The sequence below is a fragment of the Cetorhinus maximus genome, chromosome 4 (genome assembly GCF_964194155.1).
Source record: "Cetorhinus maximus chromosome 4, sCetMax3.hap1.1, whole genome shotgun sequence".
Lineage (NCBI taxonomy): Eukaryota > Metazoa > Chordata > Chondrichthyes > Lamniformes > Cetorhinidae > Cetorhinus > Cetorhinus maximus.
In genome coordinates, this window is record NC_135882.1 from 84,671,204 (window position 1) to 84,684,249 (window position 13,046).

Consider the following 13,046-nt stretch of genomic DNA (forward strand, 5'->3'; position numbering starts at 1 on the left):
GAGATAACGAGGTGTCAGCTTCTCAGATGTTGCCAGAAAGTTCCTTTTGTTCAGGGTTACAGGCAGATATAGCTTCAGCCTTTTTAAAGTCTTTATCCAGTTTTTAAAATTTTATGAAGGAGCTATGTTGATATATATATTTCTTAAAAATATGGTGTGAGGTCTTAGCCCCATGTCACCATTATCAGCCACAGCAAGGTATCTCTGAGTTCTAGAAGTGGCGTCAGAGTAACACAGTATAGTATGTGAATGGCATTAATGATTCGATTAGAGCCTTCTAAACCAATAAAAATGAGAGTTTCCATTTTCATTTTGTAACTAAGATTAAAGTTGCTAAAATTTCAAATAGTTTAGGAATGTAGATCTACTATAGGTTGTTGTTGTTTTTTGGTTCCTAGATATTGTTAATAATCACACTTTCAGGTTGTAAAGATCAAAAAGCCTTTATGTTTCATTTTCCATGTTGTCTTTATCAAAAGAGAGATCAGATTGAACTGCTTATGTACGCAGAAACCTCAGTGTCTCGTGCAGCTGTGAAATGTGGCCTCTCAGAACGCTTACACATAACATATTAGTTCCTAGCTATTTATAGATATTTACAGATAATTTAATAACATATAACAGATCCCAGACTTTAGATTTTCTGCTGTTGATTTTAAATAGTAGTATATTAGTACTGAGTCCTGAATGTTTCTTAGCGCATGCATCAATGCAAGCAATTTCTGGTATGCATTTAAAGCAGCGGTGTATTGAGCAACATACACTATCTACATACAACAGATTTTGTTATAATGATCTCAACTACTACATATTACTTCTTATAGCATGTATTTTCCTCAATCCTGCCTGAAGCTCCAGAAATAAGGAGTGTTCAAACATTAATAATGAACCTCTAATAAGAATTATTTGTGTGCATCCTTTGAGTTTGTATTTACAAGGTTCAATGGCAGTAGAATGACTGACATGCGCTAATACTAAGTATTAGAATTGCATAGCAAGCAATGAAGGTAAGTATTTTACCGTGAATTTAGTTTCTATTCCTGTGGATTAGTATTGTAATAGTAAAACACTAAACCTTACTTACAGGTAAACAGGTGTTAACTGTACATGGGAGGGTTTCTGGGGAGCGTGGTAGGAGTATGACTCAAGTCCACCTATGAAATCAACTGAAACCACAACACAACCACAAATAAATACACAGATTCACAAGTTAAAAGAATGAAATGAATAAAGAAAACAGATATAAAGTGATAAATATTAATTAGAAATAAAAATGCAAATATTTAACAAAAAAAAAACACATTGTTGGCCCAATATCCCTCGGTTAGCTATTTTTAACAGATGTTTTAAACCATTTCACAAAGATACGGTACATTTTACTCATCTTTTCAAAGGGACCTATGGCAGCATGGACTGCATCTTGAATGATTCCAGAGTTTAGTCTCCACTAACCTACCTGGAAAGTGATTCCAGTTATTATTAATCATTCATTGTATGAATGAATGATTTCTAAAATCAGCTCTGAACTTTCCTTTTTGCCAGTTTAATTCTTTATTTATTTTAAATTGAACAATGCTTCCATTAAAACAGTAAACAGGGGAACTCGTTATCTGTTGGTCCACTAGTATTGATAGCAGAAATTTCTAGGCTGGAGAGGTTGTGCGCTTTTTTAAAGTAAATTATATGCTGTTCAAGATAAAGGATATCAATGATGGAGAATGGAATGCTTATTCTTATTCTTAGAATGAAGTCTTAAATTCAAAATAAACTTCCTGCCAAGCAGTCCAATGTTGAACAATAACCCAACTGTACCTAAGTTATGGCCATTGTTTTTGTCCTCCTCCAGTTCACAGAGTCAGTCTTCCTTGATTTAAAGTTCCAGAGGAATTCACTCTGCTACTTGCTACAAGCAGGAACATCAGATCTCACCAAACTGCTGCAAGGTGAAGAATTCCCATTCACAATGTGCAGCAGATTTATTCCCAGAGCAGTAACAACATCTGAAAGTGGTGTTGGGAGGCATAAGGTGGTGAGGATGGTGCACTTTTCATAGGTGGCAGATTTGCTCAAATTTAGAGTTAAGCATAGCCACAGCCATTGAGTTAGAAGCAGGGATGCTTCCTCCACATTATCCCTTTCTGTTTCCTAAACAAACAATCACATTTTTGAGTAAGATCCCCAGTTTAATATCAATTAATGCCAGCTAGTGGGCAGTTGTGCAGTAGACCAGTATTTACAAGGAAATGGAATGAGATTATTCAGGCTATATTTCACTGAGTATCATTAAGGCTATTTAAAATGTTAAAAATATTTTCTAAATGGTATTTAACAACTGCCACAATGTAAAAGAACATGATACTGTTTTATACCCTATGGCTGGAATTTTCCACTCCTGTTGGCAGTGGGCTTGGGTGGACAATATGGTGACAAGGCCAAAAATTGGTTTTATGCCATTGTGACCAGTGTGGGATCTTGCAAGCCTCCTTCTACAAATGTATCCAGCGGGTCACGGGCGCCATCTTCGCGAAGGCACAGAACTTTGTGCATTCTGCCCGGGACCAGGCAAATGAGGAAGCAAGAGCACTGGGATTTGCAGAAATCTCTGGTTTTCCACAGGTGCAGGGTGCCATTGATTACACTCACGTGGAGCTTAGATCTCCATGGCAACAAGCCGTCAACTACATCAATCGCAAGGACTTCCACTTGCTAAATGCTCAGCTGGTGTGCGTCCACCACAATTGCATCCTACAGGCCTGCGCACGATTCCCAGGGAGCGTCCACGACTCCTACATCCTCAGCAGGCCTCAGACCCCTGACATTTTCCAGGGTCCACAGAGGCTGCAGGCTTGGCTCCTTTGGGACAAGGGCTACCCGCAGAGGACGCCCATGCAGCAGGCTCAGACTGCAGCAGGGAGATGGTATAACAAGGCTCAAGCCATGACCTGGACTTTGGTGGAGCAAACCATAGGCATCTTGAAAATGAGGTTCCAGTGCCTTGACAGGCCTGGTGGAGCACTGCAATACAAGTCCCCAGAGGGTGTCGCGTATCATTGTAGTTGGTTGCGCTACACAACCCGGCGCTGCAATGGTGGGCAGACCTGGCTCAGGAGAGGATGGAAGACCTGCATGTCTCCTCTGATGAGGAGGACATTGAAGGGGATGAGGGTGATGTGGTCCTTGAAGGTGGGGGTACTAGCGATGCAGCGATTGCACTGGACAGATGAGGCAGGTGCGCTCAGGAGTCCTTCATAGCCACAAGATTCGTGGAGAATGATGACAAGATGCAGTGAGGACAATCCTGACATCCTCACTTTGCATCTGTGAACGTTTGGCTCCTGTGTGGCCGATGGCAGTGCACATACTCTCATTGCTCAGGCTCATGTCGTAGAGACACAGCGGAGGCCCTTATAGTCGATGGATTCCAGGAGGATGATGACGACATGTAGTGAGGACGCTCCACAGATCTTCATATTGCCTCTGTGAACATCTGACTCCTGTCTGGCTGAGGGCATCTCATTTGCGCTCTGTGATCAGAGTCACATCATGCAGATGCAGCAGTGATGCTTTAACAGCACCTGATCATTTGTCAACCTTCAGCACCTTTTTTTAATATATATATTCATTCACAGGATGTGTGCTTCTCTGGCTGGGCCAGCATTTATTGCCCATCCCTAGTTGCCCTCGAGAAGGTGGTGGTGAGCTTCCTTCTTGAACCACTGCAGTCCATGTGGTGTAGGTACACCCACAGTGCTGTTAGGAAGGGAGTTCCAGGATTTTGGCCCAGCGACAGTGAAGGGCCCATCAGGTTTCATTCCTTTTTTGTGTCTGTGTAGTGATTTGTTACAACTGAGTGGCTTGCTAGGCCATTTCAGAGGGCATTTAAGAGTCAATTAAATGGCTCTGGCCAATTCAGGACCATACCATCACTGGGCACAGATGGTGAAGAGATGGGGGCCCAGACCCACCTCAAAGGTGCTGAGAGGACACAGAGAGAATACCGGAACTCTGTGACGTCTACCCACGACATCACTGATGTGCCCAGTGAGAGTGAATCCAGACCATCACTTTGGTCTGAAGGTTACACACTGCACGGGGAAGAGGCCCTGGACTGAGACACCTGCCTTTATCTTGTGCAAGAACCAAGGTTTCACATCTGAGTGACACAAAGACTGCTCACCATAATAAGAAGCCATAGGCAAGGAGAAATTCTTGAAAGTTGTTTACAATAGTGAACATTATGTACAAATAATTAACACCCGTGCTGAGGCTGTGCAGCTACATCTTCTTAACCCGGTGTGGAGAGGGGGGAAGGGAGGGTGGAGGACCTTCTCGTGAACCTGCTCCTGGGCCTGGCCAAGTTGGCCATTAACAGGTCCTGGCGGGTGATCAAGAGGGTTGTCCGACCCGAATGTTTGCCCCTTTTCCACGGCTATGTTCGCGGCCGGGTGTTCCTGGAGAGGAAGCACGCGGTGTCTGCTGGCATTGTCGAGGCCTTCCGTGCTTGATGGGCACTGCAGGGACTGTGGCGTTTTATGGCCCTCTTAATCACATTTTGGTTTAATGTTTGTAAGTTTCTTTTAAATTTTGTCTTTGTTTTTTCAGTTTCTCTATAAGGAACTGTCTTTTAATTTGTCCCTTGATTTGTTAATTTAGTTTATTTGGTTTTGACTCGAAAGAGTTACATCTTCTTAACCTTCCTAACCCTGGCAGCGGAGGTGGAGACAGCCTGCTGCCTGCTAAACTCCGTCTGTGATGACTTCGGCATGCGTCCTCTGGAGGGTCGAGACCTGGAGGGCCTTGGCCTGCTTTGGGTATCCTGCTGAGGGGCAGGTGCACCCTCCTCAGCCTGTGGAGCTGGAGATGGTGGGGTCACAGGAAGAGGGGATATTGGATCAGCCGGACATTCCCGGAGTCACCTGGGTGGATGGCCTCGGGGGTGTTGAGCTGCTGATCCTCCTCCCTATGGGTGCTCAACGGCCCCTGGCTGACTCCTTGAGGAGAAGGGGAAGCTGAGTTGAGATCGAGCTGCCCCACACCCACCTCGCGTTGACACTGTTGGAGGCCAACTATAGCGTCAGCGATGGAGCTCAGCCCACACAGCAGTGCAGGGCCAATGTCCTGGACCAAGGCTTCCATGGCAGCCGCCACCCTGCCAGTGTTGACCTCGGTGCATCGGCATGCCGGCACTATCACCCCAGCTTGAAGGCGAGGGACTCCTCCATCGTCCCTTGCAATCTGAGGAGTGTACCAGACAGCCCTTCCTGATGTTCCCGTGATTGTCTTTGCAGCTCCAACAACTGATTGAAGACCGAGTCCAGAGGCTCATCATCTGACTCGGACTTAGCTGATTCCTTGCCTCCAGCGGTCCTCCGATTGCCAGTGAACTCGGCTGTCCCTGCCTCCGCCTGTTGTAGAACAGATTGTGTGCCGTGCTCACCAGATTGTCATCTCGAGGCCGCTCTACATCCAGGTCCCACTGAGGTGTGTGTCACTGCACTGATGGAGAGTGTGAGTGAACGCTATGATGGGTCTTCAATGTTGCTGCCCTCAGGGTCCTCATCCGAGGTGCTCTCAGTGCTGAAGTTGGGGTCAAGGTTGCCTGAGGGTGATGTGTCAGATGTGCCTAGGAGAGAAAGTGGAGATTATTAGTGCTTGGCAGTCACATTACACTCAGAACAGCGGACTCAGAGTAGTGTTGACAGAGGGCTGATCTGGTGCAGGACCCTCACGTGGATGCTTCCGCCAAAATCACCGTCGCAGCAGGAACGGTCGATGTCCTCTCCAGCCAGGTCCAACACATGACTCTCGAACAGAGTAAGGACCTTGATGTCCAGCACTCCACCCCCCCGGTCTGGGACCTTTCCCGGTGATTGTGCGCGATCTTATCCTGCATAAAGACAAATGGGGAGAATGTGAGCAAGGCGCATGCCAGGCCAAATATGAAAGATTTCAGGTGTGCGTGTGTGCTGGATGCAGCCATGGATGGGATGAGGAGGCAGTCTCCAGAGGAGATGAGGCCATATGGAGATGTGAGTGTGTGTATGAGAGAGTGAGTGGTGATGTCCCTTGAGCTGGCAGTGAGTGAGATGCCAGTGAATGTGTGATGGGCTTGTGAGTGTGAGATTTGAGAGTGATGAGATAGTTGACTTACCTAGTTGCACAAATGAGATCATTCATCCTTTTTCCGCACTGGATGCCAGACCTCTTGTGTGCAGCATTGGCATTGACCACCCAACCAGAGGCCGGCCACCAGCGAGATGGCATGTTTCCTGTGACTGCATAATTAATGAGGCGGGAAGGGGACGATACAGTGTGAAAATCCGCCATTGAGGACGGCAGGTAAAACATCTTTTTCACGCCCACCATCGCACTTAGTGTAAATCTGGGACGATTCTGCCCTATGACTCCTGTTCTCGTGAAGTTCAAAACACTGATTTCAACATATTTATTCTTCTATTTAAGCCATTTCCACAGCCTCTTCCTTCTTTGTCTCTGCTGTCATGTTATTTACTGTACAAGACACAAGGCACCAATCGCTCATAAGGAATTGGGTAAACATGTTGTGGGTTCATTCATTAAGACTAGGTACATGAGAACAGTTATACAAAGGTATAAAGCTTGAAGACATCACAGCTGGTGCGTGTGTGCTCTGCTCAAAGATAAAGTGAAACTAAGGGCAGGATTTTATGGCCCGCCATGATCATCTCGTCCCACCGAAAGTCAATGGGCCAGGAAATCCCAGCCAAAGACTAGATCACATGCCACATTTCCCTTCTGGTGATGTCATGCTGATATCCCTTAAAGACATATTATGACATCTGCTAGTTCCTTCAGCTCTATTTCGGCATGTAGCTCCCAATCTTCATACGCTTTCACTCACCACTGTCTCAGCCTTCAGTCACAGACCCGTCATCATCTCAGCCCCACAATCTGGAATATTTCCCCCGACCCACTCCATCTTTCTTTCTCTCTCCTTCTTCAAAAGTCTTGGCCATGACTTCAGTCATCTGCTTTTTCCACCCTTTGCTAAGTCTCTATGTATTTTTGCCTTCCTTAAGAATATTGTGACAATTTATTAAGGCTGTCAAAAGTGTTTTTATATTCTTTATTTATTCATCAGGTTTCCTTGCCTCCTGTCCTGAAGGGTTACTCATGCTAGAGTATAGAGCCAGTGGTGTTGTGGCACTTATTGATCCCTTGTATATTTTCTGCCTATGTGAAACTTTCCACTGGTTGAGCATTTTTAAAATTCATTAACAATGTGGTTGTCATTGTTAAGGCTAACATTTATTGTCCATCCTTAATTGCTGTTGAGAAGGTGATGGGGTGTCGCCCTCTTAAAGCACTGCAGTACTTGTGGTGAAGATATCCCATCAGTGCTATTAGGGAGAGACCAGAAATTTATGCCCTCCAACCCGGGGTCAGGATGGCAAGCAGAGTGGTATAAAATCAGGTACCATGCCATGCCCACCACCTACACATCCTCGTTGCATCCCGCCTGCAATTTGATCAGTGGCAAATGAGGTGTGGGAGGCCCGCTCATCCTTGGGTCAACTGAGACTCTTAACCAGCCACTTAATGGCCACTTGAGGGCTTCCCCCTGCCACCACTTGGATTTCACCCACTATGGAGAAGGCCAGCATCAAGTGTCCAGACTACCAGATGAAACCTGGCAGACTGGTGGCCAGACAAGCGGAGGTTGTCTCCTTTTCGGCCACCCTGTGCCCATCAGAGCCCCCAACAGGGTAATTCTCCACCCCCCCCCCCCCCCCCCCCACCGGCCCACCCCACCAGTGTTTCCCTCACCCAGCACCTTGACGATCCCAGCCCACCATGCCCTTTGTGGGGCCTGCCAACCTGGACCTAGCGATACCCTGGACTTGCCTTTAAGTCCGGTCTTTTCTTTAGGACTGCGTGCAGTCCCAGCAGTTGCCAGTGCTCACGGTGGTGCTGCTGGGACAAGAGAGTTCCCAGTCCTTTGATTGGCCAGCTGCTCTCAGAGGCAGGATCTCTTTCTTGATGGGGGCAGAAGTCCTGCCTCAAACCAGTTAGTGGCCCGATAACTGTAAAATGGCTGTGGGGCAAGCCGGCTAAGAGGGGGCAGGCTCACCACTGACTTTTACATCAGGGCACAGGGGCCCTGTCCCTAGCATAAAATTCAGCTCAGGGAATTCCAGGATACTGACCCAGTGACAATATATTTCCAAGTTAGGATTGTGTGTGGCTTGGAGGGAAACTTGGAGGTATGATGTTCCCATGCACCTGCTGTCCTTTTCATTCTTGGTGGTAGAAGTCGTGGATTTGGAAGGTGCTGTCATAGGACCCTTGCTAAGTTGCTGCTGTGCATCTTGTAGGTGATAAACACAGTTGCCACATGCACCGATGTTGGAGTGAATGAATGTTTAAGATGGTGGATGGAATGCCAATCAACCATGCTGCTCCATCCTGAATGGTATGGAGCCTCTTGAGTGTTGCTGAAGCATAGTCCTGTGGTTTAGTCACTATTTCTCCTGTCTCTGATCCAGGAGCTCCAAGCTCAACTCCCACTTCAGGAATTGTTGGCCATGGAAGCAGTGCTAATGATATGGTTCAACAGGTTGTTAATCAGCCTGCTAATCCTTCCAACATAGCCCCACCTTCTCCAAAGGGGAAAAAGGTGTGTGTGTGAATATACAGAACAAACAACGATCCGGGTTAGTGTGGAGAATATTCCATCACACTCCTGACTCGTGCCTTGTAGATGATGGGCAGGCTTTGGTGCGTTATGAGATGAGTTATTCATCACATAATTCCTAGCCTCTGACCTGCCTTTGTAACCACAGTATTGAAGTAGCTTATCCAGTTATGTTTCTGGTAAAATAGTGTCCCCTCACCCCCTAGGATGTTGATGCCAAGGTATTCAACAATGGTAAAGCCATTAAATGTTAAGGGGGGATGGTCAGATGCTCTATTGTTGGAGATAGTCATTGCCTGGCAGATGTGTGGTGCACATGTTAATTGCCACTTATCAGCCCAAGCCTGAAAGTTGTTCCGGTCATGCTGCATGTGGGCACAGACTGCTTCATTATCTGAGCAACTACAAATGGAAATGAATACTGTGCAATCCTCAGCAAATAACCTCACTCTCTGATATCCTGGGGCTGAGATTATTGGCCTTCAACAAGAATAACCATCTTTCTTTGAGCTAGTTATGACTTCAATCAGTTGAGAATCGTCTCCGGCTTCAATTTTGCTTGGGCTCCTTGATGTCACACTCGATCAAATGTTGCCTTGATGTCAAGGGCAATTACTCTCACCTCGCCTCTGGAGTTTTTTAAAAATTCATTCATGGGATGTGGGCTTTGCTGGCTGGGCCAGCATTTATTTTCCATACCTAATTGCCCTTGAGAAGGTGGTGGTGAGCTGCCTTCTTGAACTGCAGCAGTCCATGTGGTGTGGGTACACCCATAATGTTGTTAGGAAGGGAGTTCCAGGATTTTGACCCAGCAACAGTGAAGGAACAGCAATACATTTCCAAGTCAGGATTTTGAGTGACTTGGAAGGGAACTTCTCGGTGGCGTTTCTCTCACCTGTCTCTTGCCCTTGTCCTTCTAGATGGTAGCGGTCGTGGGTTTGGAAGGTGCTGTTGAAGGAGCCTTGGTGAATTCCGGCAGTGCATCTTGTATATGGTACACACTGCTTCTACTGTCGGTGGTGGAGGGAGTGAATGTTTGTGGATGTGATGGCAATCAAGCGGGCTGCTTTGTCCTGGATGGTGTCAAGCTTCTTAAGTGTTGTGGGAGCTGCACTCATCCAGGCAAGTGGGGAGTATTCCATCACGCCCCTGACTTGTGCTTTGTAGATGGTGGACAGGTTTGGGGAGTCAGGAGGTGGGCCACTTGTCACACTATTCCTAGCCTCTGACCTTCTCTTGTAGCCACAGTATTTATACGGCTAGTCCAGTTCAGTTTCTGGTCAATGGTAACCCCCAGTATGTTGATAGTGGGGGATTCAGTGATGGTAATGCCACTGAACATTAAGGGGCGATGGTTGGATTCTCTCTTGTTGGAGATGGTCAATGCCTGACACTTGTGCGGTACAAATGTTACTTGCCACTTGTCAGCCCAAGCCTGGATATTGTCCAGGTCTTGCTGCATTTGAACATGGGCTGCTTTAGTATCTGAGGAGTCGCAATTGGTGCTGAACATTGTGCAATCATCAGCGAACATCCCCACTTCTGACCTTGTATGGAAGGAAGGTCATCGATGAAGCAACTGAAGATGATTGGGCTGAGGACAGTACCCTGAGGAACTCCTGCAGTGATGTCCTGGAGCTGAGATGACTAACCTCCAATAACCACAACCATTTTCCTTTGTGCTAGGTATGACTCCAAGCAGCAGAGAGTTTTCCCCCTGATTCCCATCGACTCCAGTTTTGCTAGGGCTCCTTGATGTCACACTCGGCCAAATACTGCCTTGATGTCAAGGGCAGTCATTCTCACCTCACCTTGGGAGTTCAGCTCTTTTGTCGATGTTGAACCAAGGCTGTAATGAGATCAGGAGCTGAGTGGCCCTGGCAGAACCCAAACTGGGTGTCAGTGAGCAGGTTATTGCTAAGCAAGTGGTGCTTGATAGCACTGTTGATGACCCCTTCCATTTCTTTACTGATGATGGAGAGTAGACTGATGGAGCGGTAATTGGCTGGGTTGGATTTGTCCTGCTTTTTATGTACAGGACATACCTGGGCAATTTTCCACATAGTCGGGTAGATGCCAGTGTTGTAACTGTGCTGGAACAGCTTGGCCAGGGGCATGGCAAGTTCTGGAGCACAAGTCTTCAGTAAAATTGCCGGAATACTGTCAGGGCCCATGTCCTTTGCAGTATCCAGCGCCTTCAATTGTTTCTTGATATCACATGGAATGAATCAAATTGGCTGAAGGCCGGCATCTGTGGTGCTGGGGAGCTCCAGAGGAGGCATGAAATGGATCATCGACTCGGCATTTCTGGCTGAAGATTGTAGCAAACGCTTCAGTTTTATCTTTTGCACTGATGTGCTGGGTTCCTCCATCATTGAGGATGGGGATATGTGTGGAGCTGCCTCCTCCAGTGAGTTGTTTAATTGTCCACCACCATTCACGGCTGGATGCAGCAGAGCTTAGATCTGATCCGTTGGTTGTAGTATCACTTAGCCCTGTCTATCACTTGCTGCTTAGGCACATAAGTAGTCCTGTGTTATAGCTTCACCAGGTTGACACGTCATTGTTAAATATGCTTGGTGCTGCTCCTGGCATGCCCTCCTGCACTCTTCATTGAACCAGGGTTGATCCCCTGACTTGTTGGTAATGGTAGAGTGGGGGATATGCCAGGCCATGAGGTAACAGATTGTGTTCGAATACAATTCTGCTGCTGTTGGCCCACAGCACCTCATGGATTCCCAGCCTTGAGTTGCTAGATCTGATTGAAATCTATCCCATTTAGCATGGTGGTAGAGTCACAGAACACGATGGAGGGTATCCTCAATATGAAGCTGGGACTTTGTCTCCACAACGACTGTGTGGTGGTCACTCCTAGCAATACTGTCATAGACAGATGCATCTGTGGCAGGTAGGTTGGTGAGGATGAGGTCAAGTATGTTTTTCCCTCTTGTTGGTTCTCTCACCACCTGCCGCAGACCCAGTCTAGCAGCTATGTCATTTAGGACTTGGCCAGCATTGGTGCTACCGAGCCACTCTTGGTGATAGACATTGAAGTCTCCCATCCAGAGTACATTGTGCACCTTTGCCACCCTCAGTGCTTCCTCTAAGTGGTGTTCAACATGGATGGAGCACTGACTCATCAGCTGAGGGAGGGCGGTACACGGTAATTAGCAGGAGGTTTCCTTGCTTTGGGCTGATGCCATGAGACTTCATGCAGTCCAGAGTCGATGTTGAGGACTCCCTCCCGACTGTATACCACTGTGCCGTCACCTCTGCAGGGATGGTGATGGTCATGTCTGGGACATTATCTGTAAGGATGACTAGTTTGTGAGACAGCTGTCCCAATTTTGGCATTAGCCCCCAGATGTTAGTAAGGAGGACTTTGTAGAGTCGACAGGGCTGAGATTGCCATTGTCGTTTCTGATGCCTCAGTTGATCTGTCTGGTTTCATTCCCTTTTTTGTGACTTTGTAGTGGTTTTGTTACAGCTGAGTGGCTTGCTAGGCCATTTAAGAGTCAACCACATTGCTGTGGGTCTGGAGTCACACATAAGCCAGACCATTAATGAACCAGATGGGTTTGTTTATAACAATCAGCAATGGTTTTGATTATCATTAAATTTTTTAATTCTAGATTTTTATTGGTTTCAAATTCCACCAATTGCCATGGTGGAATTTGAACCTAAGTCCCTAGAGCTTTACCCTGGATCACTAGTCTAGCGAGAATACCACTATGCCATCACCTCCACTGTTCATTGCCCATGTTTGAAGTTCAATGTTGTAATGAGGTCTGAAACCAAGTGGTCCTGGCAGAATCATCACCGAATATTGGTGAGCCGGCTATTTGTGTGGTAAGTATGAGCAATGTGGTTATGTTACTGGAGTCATAATTCAGGAGCCTGGGCTAATAATCCAAAAACGTGAGTTCAACTCTCACCATGGCAACTGGGAAATTTAAATTCAGTTAATTAAATTCCACTAGCAGGACAGAGCCACCAGAGGTGGTGGGCATTGTGGTATAGAGTCAAGAGAGAGCGGCCTGGGAGTTCTCAACATTGACTCCAATGGGAAGTGGGGTGGTTCATGGCCCGGGAGGGGTGTGAGGGGTGTCCGAGTTCCGGGGTGGTTTGGGGTTCAAGGGGTGGGGGCGCCTGAGGTCGGCGGTGGTTGCGGGGGTGGGTGATGTCCGAGGTCAGGGTAGTGAGGGGTCAGAGGTCAGGGATGTGGGCGGTTGGAAGTCGGGTGAGTTGGGGGTGTCGGAGTTCAGGGGGGTTGGGGGATCAGATGTTGGGAGGGTGGGGGGGTGTCAGAGGTCAGGGGGTAGGGGGGATCAGGGTGTGGGCGAAGTCCTGGGGTGGGGTGGGGGATGCAGTT

At 47.2% G+C, this 13,046-nt stretch overlaps 1 protein-coding gene across 2 annotated transcripts in view; it reads right to left on the bottom strand.

Annotated features, from left to right (window-relative positions):
• LOC144679733 (sodium/potassium-transporting ATPase subunit beta-1-interacting protein 3-like) overlaps positions 1 to 13,046 on the bottom strand; it is a 648,792-nt gene that overhangs the window by 23,200 nt on the left and 612,546 nt on the right. For both annotated transcript variants that reach the window (XR_013576410.1, XM_078540431.1), the window contains exon 6: positions 1,085 to 1,166. Coding sequence is in view for 1 of the 2 variants with exons in the window: in XM_078540431.1 (XP_078396557.1) it covers positions 1,085 to 1,166 (82 nt within the window). In the remaining variant the exon portion in view is untranslated. The remainder of the gene's footprint in view (positions 1 to 1,084; positions 1,167 to 13,046) is intronic.